The sequence below is a fragment of the Photinus pyralis genome, unplaced genomic scaffold (assembly GCF_008802855.1).
Source record: "Photinus pyralis isolate 1611_PpyrPB1 unplaced genomic scaffold, Ppyr1.3 Ppyr1.4_LG10, whole genome shotgun sequence".
Taxonomy (NCBI): domain Eukaryota; kingdom Metazoa; phylum Arthropoda; class Insecta; order Coleoptera; family Lampyridae; genus Photinus; species Photinus pyralis.
In genome coordinates, this window is record NW_022170250.1 from 7205796 (window position 1) to 7217647 (window position 11852).

The 11852-nt window shown below is 38.2% G+C and overlaps 1 protein-coding gene across 6 annotated transcripts; it reads right to left on the minus strand.

The window, feature by feature from the left end:
* Positions 1 to 878: 878 nt before the first annotated feature.
* LOC116162327 (acidic phospholipase A2 PA4-like) lies at positions 879 to 6242 on the minus strand. Of its 6 annotated transcripts, none has more exons than XM_031475936.1 (7): positions 5994 to 6242; positions 5823 to 5947; positions 5609 to 5769; positions 5423 to 5561; positions 1516 to 1659; positions 1356 to 1464; positions 879 to 1257 (listed from the first exon to the last, which is right to left on the minus strand). In XM_031475936.1, exons 1-7 carry the CDS (start codon positions 5997 to 5999, stop codon positions 1243 to 1245), a joined length of 699 nt encoding a protein of 232 aa, XP_031331796.1. In that variant the 5' UTR covers positions 6000 to 6242; the 3' UTR covers positions 879 to 1242. The 6 variants fall into 6 exon arrangements, with proteins under 6 accessions (XP_031331796.1, XP_031331795.1, XP_031331797.1 ...); XM_031475935.1 differs by having other exon boundaries at positions 1356 to 1467; XM_031475933.1 differs by lacking the exon at positions 879 to 1257 and having other exon boundaries at positions 1277 to 1467; positions 5994 to 6030; positions 6077 to 6242.
* Between the last annotated feature and the right edge of the window lie 5610 nt (positions 6243 to 11852).

An 11852-nucleotide genomic window follows, 5' to 3' on the forward strand; every position in this document is an offset into this window, starting at 1 on the left:
ATATTATATACCGCGGACTGAAGTAGTACTTTTAATCCCGAAGGTAAAGTTTATGGCCCGACCGAAGGGAGGGCCATAATTTACCTGAGGGATTAAGACCACTACTTCAGTCGCAAGGTATATACGATATTTTTCGTACTTGCGTAACTGAAACACTAAAATCTGTATGGAGTTAGAGAACGCGTTCTTTCAAAAAATCGCTGCTTAACAAGTTACCATAGGAACGTTGCGTTGGCGTTGGTACGACAATCCCTATGCTATGGTAACAAAAATAATTTGGAAACTGTCATTGCTAGTGTCGTAATTTTGGTGGTAGGGTGTATTTGATATTGATAAAAAGCAGCCAAACTAGGTAAAGAATTAATGCCACCGAAATCCAAAAAAGTATATGAGCAGCAGTACGATGCGTTTAAGAAGTGGTGCCGCATACAAAATGTGGAACAACCTACTGAAATTGCCTTGTTAGTAATTTCATCCTTCCGGGATTTTCGTCCAAATTTAATCCCGGCGGGACAAAAAGTGACACTTCACTACTTGTCATAACGGAGTGAAGTTGTCACTTTAGTCCCGGAAGTACGAAAACACTTTAATTAAGGTATCGTAATTTTTTTGATTTGTAAAAAAATTATGATCGTTTCTTTTTAAGAAATTTTAATGAAAGTGTTTAGGATGCTCTCTTTTTATGATGCAGTGGCGTGGAAAAGTGTTCGTGCATGGATATTTCAAAATGCATAGTGGGTTAGGTTGGTAGATCAGCTCCAGCCCACTTAAAAATAAAGACCAAAAACAAAATTTTAAAAAATGGATTAACAGAATTCGCCAAATTAAAAAAATACCAAAGCAAAGGGTAGGTTGTCCTACAATCAAACTTCTACAAGCTCTCTGCTTGGCACATTTTTATTCAACACTTACAACCCACTATTTTTTCAATTGGTGACTAAAAGTGAGGCTCGATTGTACAATCTACCTAAATTCTCGACTTCACATTTCTATAGCGCATTTTTTAAGTGCGAGTGGATGGATTCTTTTTATAACTCTAATTGGGCCTACTTCGCTGTAGTGTTCCAATTGTTAAAGCTAAGTAACACGACTTAACTATCAACCCGAACTACTTAGGCTAATAATTTCGAGCCAAAAACCTCGTTCGTTTGCGATTTTTAGCGTGTTTGCAGCGACATAAGCGGATAGTACTTGGCGGACGGTCTGTACTTCCACTGGGAGCAGATGCGATCCGCCTCCTCCTTAGTGTAGCCGTTTCTGGAAAAAAAATTCGATATAATACAAAGCACTTTATTCGACAGAAATCATAAAAGGTGAAGCTTCTTCAACATTCTATTAAAGTATATTTCAAGTACTTCTCCTCTCGTACTGCAGCAAAACGTTCTCGACGGCTCGTAGCGTTCAACTACAGCAAACTCTATCCCACACTTATCATGCTCTACCGCATTCTCGTCGACTCTCTCACTACTATAACAGCAAACTAGACGAAAAGTCACAAGACATCGAAGGTTTTACCTCTGAAATTCCGAGCAGGGGTTCCGCTGCTTGAAGCATATCACTTGGACCACGTTGAAGAATATCGCGCCGATCGTGTTCGCCGTTTCCGAATTGACGTTCTGCAGGCATCGGCGGAAGTTCGCGTCGCAGTCGCAGTGTGACCTAAAAGTTGACGGTTAGTTTGTCTCATTTCTTTTGCGTTAATTCAAAGCAAGTCTCACAACGAGATTTTTTTAATTACAAGAACTGCTCTTTATTTAAAAAAAAAAAGAAAGTCTCCTAACAGGTTATGGGCCCAGTTTACGCAAACTTTTTATTTAAAGCGTCAGAGTTGGGTTATTTCCAAGACCTTGTAGGCTGCCCACTACGAGTTTAAATTTTTTGTTAGATCCTGTGCGACCGTGTAAAAAATGTTATATATACCGCCTAATAATGTAATTGTATAATGGAAATTGGAGAAAAGGGAATGAGTACCTACATTACCTAGATGGTTTTCTGGAGCACTTTTTCCTTCCTTGTAATCAATGAAGACCTTAGAGCTACTCTCATGGAAATAGTAAACAATTCGCTGTCAGAAACTGTTTTCGTCAAATACACATAGCTGCAAATTCGTATTGAGAACTATCGCATAAATTTAGAAAATCACAAACGGACGTTTCTGGCGAATAAATCGTAAATACGGGATCGAAAATTCTAATTCGAAAGTGAAAGTAATCCCAGTTTCGCGATGTAGCATTGAGTTCGTTTGGCGTTTTCAGTGCGCTAAATAATAACTTACATGGCAAAAGGGTAAATCTCATTTAAATGCAGACGATATAAACACAAAGTTCATTGCCCGAACAATTAAACAAGAAAAGTCTGGAGGAAAATCCAAGGAATCTTCAACAACACCATCAATTCGAAAAAGATAGTAGAAATTTGTATTATAGGGAATAACCATTGATTCTAGAAAACGCGATAATTAAGGTAACGTAATCTTCTTTGATTTGTATAACAAAATGATCGGTTCTCTTTAAAAATCAACTGAATTCATCTAGAAAGAACAATTACACAAGAAAAGTCTGGAGGAAGATCCAAGGAATCAATTCGAGAAAAGCACTAAAAATTTGTAGTATAGGGAAACCAATGATTCTAACGTTGTAATTAAGGTAACGTAATCTTCTTTGATTTGTATAACAAAATGATCGGTTCTCTTTAAAAATCAACTGAATTCATCTAGAAAGAATTTTAGAGCGCCGAGTCCGCCATGGTAAAAAGGACACAAGTGTATTAGTGTATTAGTTTGACAGTTAAAGTTACCTCAAACAGAGGGTTTCTTACGTTTATAGTCTGGAGTTGATTTTTTCAAGAGGTTACACAGTGTTTTTTTAGCGCATTTTTTAAGAATTAAAAACAAGTAAAATTGATAAAGCGCATTTTTTAACCGAAGTAGCTTTTGCTTTGACATCACCAATTTCTTGCAGACGTCTCAATCGCCCTTTGTAAGTACCTACCCTCTTCCGACAATCCGTTCTTGAGGTATAAGGGAATATACCCGATCACGATAAGAGGTCAAGGAGGAGGGCTATGGATAAAACTAGTTTCGCCCCCCTCTCCCCATCTACCCGGTACTTTGATAAGAGGACAGAAAGAAGGGCAGTAGTTGGTAGAAAACGGTTCATTTCGTCGAGACCTTTAAATAATACAATAAAAAAAAATTAATTTTTACCCCCCCCCCATTTTTTTAATCTTAAAAAATGCGCTAAAAATGTGCCATTGTCTGCGTTTTCTCCGTCCGTCTGTCCGGACCCACTTCTGCCGTTTTGAACTACTTCTAAGGGAATGGTCATAGAGTCCTGGATTTTTTTCATACCCTTCATGGTATTCTAATGAAAGATCTCATCGAAATAAATTGGTTTGTACAAACTATACCTTTCCCGTTGCGACTCTTTTTCGAGATCAGTGAGCTACGGAGCCTGAGGGGTGGGGAGAGGGTTAAAAATTATTTTATCTCTCATTGCATTATAATTAAAAAAGGTCTCAACGAAAGGAATCGTTTTCTACCAACTACTGTCCTTCTTTCTGTCCTCTTATGAAAGTACGAGATGGAGGGGGAAAAGGGGGCGGACTAGTTTTATCCTTCACGGTACTCTAATGAAAGGTCTCAACGAAAGGAATTAATTTTTACCAACCAGAGCCCTCCTCCTCGACCTCTTATCGTGATCGATGTCGGAAGAGGGTACTCACAGAGGGCGATTGAGGCGTCTGCAAGAAATATATCTATTAATGATGTCAAAACCAAAGCTATTTCGGTTAAAAAAAATGCGCTTTATCTGCACAAGAGTTATGCACAATTTATACTTGTTTATTGGGTGTTGCGAGATGGAGAAAGTGCTGTCCTTATTTGATCGAATTTTCTAAATTTTTCGATTTTGTATGTGGACGAGTGGTTCCCAAATACAGTCCTGACTTTTGAAATGCGTGGGAAAGGTTAAAGTTCCGGGAAGTCGTGGAACAGGACGAAATTACGTGACGGTTTTATAGGGGTCACGTCCGTATTTACCAAGCTTTTTGCTGAGATTGTAAGAATTGGGTCCACGTGAAGTTAAGCAATATGTGGCAAGAAATCTCATTGGCTAGAAAAAGAGAGACTTATTGGTGGAAAAAGGTTGAACGTCCCAGAATGGGACCAGTGAACAATAAACTAGCAAGCGGTCCGGCAATTCAGGTTAATCGGAGGAGCAATTCGTTTTGAACCGCGAAAGACAATTAGCGTCAAATTGTCAGCGAAATTAAATCGGTCACCCGTAGTGTTAGCCACCTGGAATTTATCGCAGGGTGGATTTTATTGTGTGTTATTTGAAATCGGGTCGAACTAGCAAAATTTAACCGCACCGTTCAATTTAAGGATAAGGGTTTATTACTTTTCTTCCGTTATTTATAAAGGAGTTTAGTTTTCCGTTTTCCTGCATAGCGCTTTCCCGTAGATACAGTTAATAAACTTCATTGCCACCTAAAAAATCGGTACTGTGTTGCGTGTCATATTTTTGTTTTAGCTCATACATCCGAAGCCAACTGGAGCTCGCCCTTAGAATCTCTGGAGACCGTTTCCCGGATTAGTTATCTATGGCAGCCATTTTGCAACCGTTCCGCATTCTTGTCCAGGGGCAAGATCGCATTCCCTTGGTGGCGCCCGAGACTGCAGTAAGGGAAAGCGTCGGAGAGAGATGAAATAAGAAATTAAAAGGATAGTAACAAGGAAAGAAATGCGGCAACTATTAAACGAGATATAGAAAGTATGTATTTAAAGGCAGCGTTTAACAGAGTGGGAAGGGCAACGTACGAAAAATGATGGAAGATGGGAAAACGGAAAAAGGAGCTATATGTATGGAGACAATGCGGAAATGAGGAGAGAGGGAAGGAGAAATGGAGAAAAAAAAGAAGAAGGAAAATGCAGACATTGTGGATGAAGAGCACATGCTATGAGAATGTAAACAGGTAGAAAGAGCAGAGGAAAGCAGGAGTGAAGTGCTGGAAAAGCGGGGAAGAGAAGGAAATGGATGAGAATAATTTATGAAGGGCTATTTTGAGTCGAATTTCCCAAAAAAAACCTATGCAATATACTGAGCTAGCCGACGGCATAACTTTTTTTGCAAAAAATAACGTCCGTTTAAATCCACCACTGCATTATTTTGGCCCTGGTTCTGTACCTTCCTCTTACAAGTCAATAAGAAGCATGGATTTAAGGCCAACGACCTTGTACCATGTTGTATGTTCAAAATAGACACGGTGGTCGAAAATTTGCGATATGCGAATGGTCTTCTTGCAGATTTACAAGAAATAGAAGATGTCATTGGAGAGTTGAAAATTGAAAATTACCCCAAGATTATACTCAAAAAAAATTATTGCTTTGAATTATCGTGAAAGAAAGAGACAGCTTGCATACCTGGTAAACGATGACTTGTTACAAATGCCCTGTTTACATTCGCCCTTCTCGATATAGTGAGGGCAGTGGTCGTGTTCCCTACAGCACATGTCCTCCCGACTGTGAGAGCCCAAATCGGTGTAGTTATCGGCGACGGCCCCTGTGCCATTTTGTTACAGTCGGCATGTAATTGTTAACACTTTATACCTGGGCCGCACCACTTCGTCCCGGGATAGATAAACCCGCCCTGGTACGACGACTGCAGCTTTCTCTTCTTGCACACCTCCTCCAGCTTGTCGATCTCCTCGGAGGAGGTAATCTTCACCTTCCGCTGCTCGGCGTTTAAGAGGGTGTGCTGTATGAAGTCTCTGCAATGCGAGTCTTTTGCCACTACGAATTCGAAGCAATCGACGGTACGTACCTGTCCGTGAAAAAAATGCAGTACGGTCTCTCCGTCGTGAACTCGATCATCCGAGACATTGTCCGGTCGGCTATGAAGAGGTGCGAGTCGGACGCCTTGAGGCAGGCGAGCAAAATTAGGAGGATCTGGGGTGTTTCGGTTAGCGAAGTTACCATAATTAAATATGCTTACCCTCATTGGATCGGTGGCGCGCGCGTTTTCGGTTAATCTGAAAATAAGAGATTAGTGAACGTTTAAAGTGGCGCCGCACAGACGATTTAACAATGAACGCCCCACCACTGCGGCTATGAATGGTATTCGATATCTTTCATTCATGCATTCGAAGTCTGGAAATTTGGGAAAATCTATACTGTGACGTCACTGGAAATCCATATCCTGTCACTTTGGATTCTTACGCAAGATGGCGTACGGGAAATTGATTTGAAAGGAAATGGTTTTGCGAAACTGATTCAAAGCTCATTTAAAATATAATCGTTTGGATAAACCCAACGGGCCCAATTAGGCTTGGCAATCATGATAGAGGGTAGATAACGTATCTTATGTGTAAAAACAAACATTACTTAATGAATAATTACCGTGGAGGAGCATTAATATATTTTGACCTCGTATAACATAGCCTTGAGGTTTGTTGAAGATTCTTAAGCGCGTTTAGTAGCTAATAATTTTCTGGAAGGTTTTTAGAAATATATGGATGCTCTTGAATGCCGATTCGGAAATGCTATTACTAGGTGGGAGAGTGAAGAACACTTTGGATAACTCTAGAAGAGCCTTGAACGCAGCTATTTTTACCTATTCGATGTCAACACGTATTGTATGAAGAGTTTGCTGTTAAACTGGAAGATTAACATAAAAAGAATGTAAGATTGGAAGGAGGCATTGCGTTTGCGTGCCTCTGAACAATTGTTTATATCTTTGCGCCTAAAATTTTGGGCGTACATTATAGTTGAATTTATTATTAGGATTTTCATTCATTCCAATTTTGTATAAATTTAAGAGGATTTTTCAGTTACGATTTGAATCTGATATGGAATTGCTGTTAATGTTTAAATTGTAACCTATAACGCTTGCATCATAAAAATCAAACGATGTATTAGCTGCATTTGACAGTATCCACTGATTTAAAGATATAATTCAGGTAACGTATCGATTTTCATCTTGATGGGATATTTAAAATGGACGCTTTATCTGAGTACAACGTCCCCAAATTTTATTGTCATAAATCCAATAAATTAAATTTTGGATATACCAATAAGGCATTATTTAATTACCACATAATACGTAACAGATATGTATATAGGCAAAACGAAAAAGGTAAGTTTTTTACAACGAGTTTATGAAGGAGCAACTACAAGTCAAGGAGTCAGTATGACAAATCAACATCATCGGCGCCCCCTATACATTGTACACTTTGACTGAGGTGACGAGTCTTGATATTTTTTAATTTTGCATTTTTTAACCCCCTTTCCGTATGTCACAGCTACTTTTCTTCACCTCGTTTTAATACGATAGAGAGATATTTTGAAGACGAGAGAGAGTTTCGGCGGCAGCGCCTCTCTACCTCGTACTGATCACTTAGGTATCGGAGGATTCCCCGCGTCATCTCTCATAGTCAGTCTATTTCAAAGACTGAATCTGATTCAAAAGTTGGCTCGCAAGAAGTAGATAGATTTGCCTGACGTTTCGCTTAGATGGAAAAGATCTCCTTATTTAGTTCGCTTTGTTCATTCACGACATCTGCCTGCCTCTATCTATACCCTTTCTGTTTTTACTTCGCTATTTATGATAACGAAAAACGGAACCAACAGCATTTCCGCGATCAACGTCCCCCTTACGCCAATAACAGACGCGCATTCAGCCCGGTCTGGAGCGAGCCAACGAAGCTGGAAAGTTTGTGAATAAGCTGTGCTGCTTGCATATTTTCAATCAAGGTACGTATTAATACGGCTATGTGTCTCAGTGGTAGAGCGTTGGGCTACATAGTCGGAAGGTCGGATGTTCGAACCTGGACTGAGGTAAGAATTTTTCATCTGTGGCAGAGATGGGAATTTCCTTAGATCAATTCCAAGCATTCTGTCGGCTACTCCGAATTAGGTTTTCCTGCAGTTTTCCTAATTCAGAGTAGTATAGAACAACTTATAAGACCTTCTGCAGGGCACCTCTAAAAAGGCATTATGAGGGTCACTCTGTAATTGAGCACAAGCCTGTTGAGGGCCCATAACAAGAGAGGGACAATAAATAAAACTATCGTTTTGAGAAATTATGAAAAAAAAATCCTTGTTAAAAATGGTCTAGCAGAAGGAAGGATGTAAGTGGTCCGCCACTGCCGTGTTTGTCTTGGTCAAGCATGGCAGACTCTTTGCGGTGGATCAACTTAAATAAATAAATTGTAAAACAGGCGCTTTCGGATGGAATTATGCGAATAGCCGCGAAGTATTACGAATACATTCAGCGATAGACCGAAAAAGTATTGGGTGCGCGGTCCGTAAAAGTTAAGTCGAAAACACACTTAGCGCGAAGTCACGAAAACGCGAAGTTTGAAAAACCCCCGAATGAAATTAAGTGTGAATCTAGCGGAAGTGTAAAATCAAAATAAACTTGAATTTGTTGAGCCTAAGTTAAGAACGTGTTAAATAATCCCAAAAAAAGCCAAGCTGTCCTCCTCTGAGGTAATCGTATTTTTTATTTGTATGTACAAACCATTACCGTGCCTTTAAGGGTAAAAACTTTGAACGCCGAATTCTCAAACAATGAAGGTGTGGATAATTCTTCAGATTGCAAATTGTGTAACAAGGAGTTAGGTAAATCAAATAGGTGGTCACTCAGGCAGAGCACGACTCTATAACGGAATTTTAAGTTAACAAATTAGTATGTACATATGAGGCGTATAAGATCAAAACCGGACATGTCACATGATTATGGTTTTCCAAAAAACGGAATAATCTGTCCAGTGGATTCGAAACATAAAAATTCTTGGTTTGAGTTGCAGATCTACCCAAAAACCCAAAAAATGATACTTACTCAAGAAACAATAAGAATATTTTGATTATTAAATGAGTTATTAATTAATTTAATTAGGGTTTGGCCGAATTTGCACCCAAAATGTGGACGTGTCTGGTTCTGAAACTAAATATGATGGATTTTTGAGTTACATATGCTTATTTTTTCAGTAAAAAAAAACTAACGCAATTGCAACATAATCAAAAATTTATTAAATGAAAATAAATTTTATATAAAAAAGCACAAAAAAGGGGCCACGCCACTTATATGCAAGAAACTACTTCCTCAATAAATTCATGATCACATGACACAATGCCAGAACGTTATTGGTTCAAATGGACATGTCCGTTTTTGCATCAGAATTTCATGGGACATGTCCGCTTTTGAATCTAATGGCAATTTTCAAGCCTGATTTTAATAGGAAATGTACGGATTTGCAAATAAACTGACTTCATTTTATTATAAAACACGCCTCAATGTACAAAACGTATGTATATCTCACTTCATTTTGTTAAAATATGTGACATGTCCGGTTTTGATCCTATACGCCTCATATGTAGTTAAAAGGAGAGATTGGTTTGTTTTATTAATATACATATAGAGATAATTACAAACTACGAACGAATGGAGGTTTAGGAGAAAGACGTATTTATATTTTTCGGATAAAAAATCCCGCTTTTCTAGAATTTACAAGTATAAAATTAATAATACTGAGAGGTTCCACAATGCACATATTTTTGAGAGTTGGCAACCACGCAATTTTTAGGAGGGAAAAGCGATTTGCGGCATCTGAAGAGCACGAACAGGGGTTCCGTTTGGCATCTTGTCTTGAATGGTGGTGGTGAACGCGTCGCTCCATAAATGTTGTTATTTTGTGTTTTTTTAATGCAGGTAGTAATCTTTGCATTTCTTTATATCGTATTTGTGTTTTGTATGCCACAGTTTATATTTTTTGTGTGTTTGAAACTTTGTTTTTGAAATTGACTTGAATTAACCGCAATACATGATCACATATGTGATACCGTTATGCTATTGTTTGTAATTGTTTACGTTTTTGGTGTGATGTTTGCTTAATTTATGTTTATTGATGTTGATTACTTGGTCTTGTCCCTAAAGTAACATTCATTTAATTTTGATCATTTTATTTTAATATGTGGAAATTACCGATTCCTTTGATGTATGTACTGACTTGTTGTTTGTAATTAACATTTTCTCCGTGAATGAAGCAGTCACGGGTGGGAAAAACTGTAGTCAAAATTGAGCTTGCGACACCTAATTCCGTGATTGTGTTCGACATTTAACTGTAGGCTCGAAACCCCGAAACCAGGGGCGGGTTACCTATCTTTCAGGAGCGGGATTACGCTCTTCATTTTAGAATCTATGTGAGAGAAATGAATGGCGATTCAATAATTTCCACATATCTTATTTTTAGTTAAATTTGCCTACAAGGACATGTAACTTTCCATCTTGCTTTTAACAAAAGGACTGTATTGCACCAAAGATGAGTCACATCCTGTGTATTTCACCCTTTCTTAGAATCTGGGTACCTGCTTACCTGACCCATAATTCCCAAAACTTGATTTTAAGCTATATGTTACCTCTTGAAGTCTACCTGCTACTTTTTGCGATGTTGTAATTTTATGTTACGCATTTGCAACATTACAAACAATTTATTTTACAACACAATGATATTAATTTGACGGCTGGTTTTTTTTATTGGTAAGTTCTTTTTTTCCCCAGCCTAATTCTATTTTTATTCGGTGAACTACAATTTTCAAAGTATATTTTTGCAATGTAATTTATTTCGACTTAAATTTCCGAGCTTTCACAATCTTAATAATTGCAATCATTATTAAACAAACTTTTCACAATTTGAGTGTTTTATTTTACGTTCCTCCCCTACTGTGCTTCAGGTCAAAGCGTTGCCTACAACTAACGTAAGGGGGTCCTGCCTTAGATGTTTGATCACGTGCCACTTTTCAAATTTAAGCGGGATCTTGTTTAGTTTTGGAGGGAATAGTCATTCGGATGCCTTTTTTTTAACGTTGCCGGGTTGACTTTATTTCCGTGTTCTTGTAGTGTGAAGTTAGCGTAGAACCTGGGGGTTAAAGTACACTACAAATCTATGAAAAAGGCGGTTCGAAGTTTAAGAAAGACTGATGAAAGAACCAATCTAAAGTATGAAACTTTAGCTGATCTAACTGGTTTTTAAACTACATTATGATTTTTTTGATTAACAGGAGGAAATGCATGTCAACAACGAAGAAAGGTAGAAGTAAAATCGCGACAAAAAAAAATATTGATGGAAGAGCTAATGCAACGAGAAGGAACGGAAAGAATCAGTAAAACTATGGCAGTCCACCAAAAGGTAGTAGCTTCCATTTCTGTTAACAAGCCCACGTCATCTTCTTTTTCAGACTTAAAAATAAAACAAAAACACCAATAAACTACAGTAATATGTTAAAACCTCGAACGCGTTTTGACAGCAAAGCTGTCATCATCAGCGAACAACTAAGCAATAACAAGTTCAATAACCACAAGTGGTTCCAGCGCTTCCTGTATCAGACTTCTCTAATACAGAGCCATTTACCGAATTTGAAATGGATTTAAAAGTTCAGAAAAATCCAGAAGTTGGATGGACTGTATTTAAACCACCAGCATCACAGCTCTTATGAATCTAAACTGCTGGAAAACGAGCGCGTTTCAATAACGAAACCTTCTTTAAAAAACCTTTCGTTTAGGTATATTTAATTTATTATTATTTGTGTCAATTGACAATAAAGTAAGTAAGGTTGTACTGCAGTTAGCAGCTACCACTACTTTACTGTATTTGGAGCCTTACATTTGACGTTGTCATTTATGTTACATATTCATACAGAGACGGAAGTGGGAAAAAGTGATTATTACTGATGTAATATGAAAGGTTTCGTGTGACCCCTTTAGTGGTACACAAATTTGGCAGCACTCTATACACTCTTCGACCTTGTATGCAATCACCAGCCGGAAAAACCGTGACGAAACGAAAAATCCCTA

Coding starts and splice junctions, on each gene's coding strand:
- LOC116162327 (XM_031475933.1), bottom strand. Junction 5,770..5,822: donor TGCATTTTTTTCACGGACAG/GTACGTACCGTC, acceptor CTCGCATTGCAG/AGACTTCATACAGCACACCC. Junction 1,660..5,422: donor AACAAGTCATCGTTTACCAG/GTATGCAAGCTG, acceptor GTCAACTTTTAG/GTCACACTGCGACTGCGACG.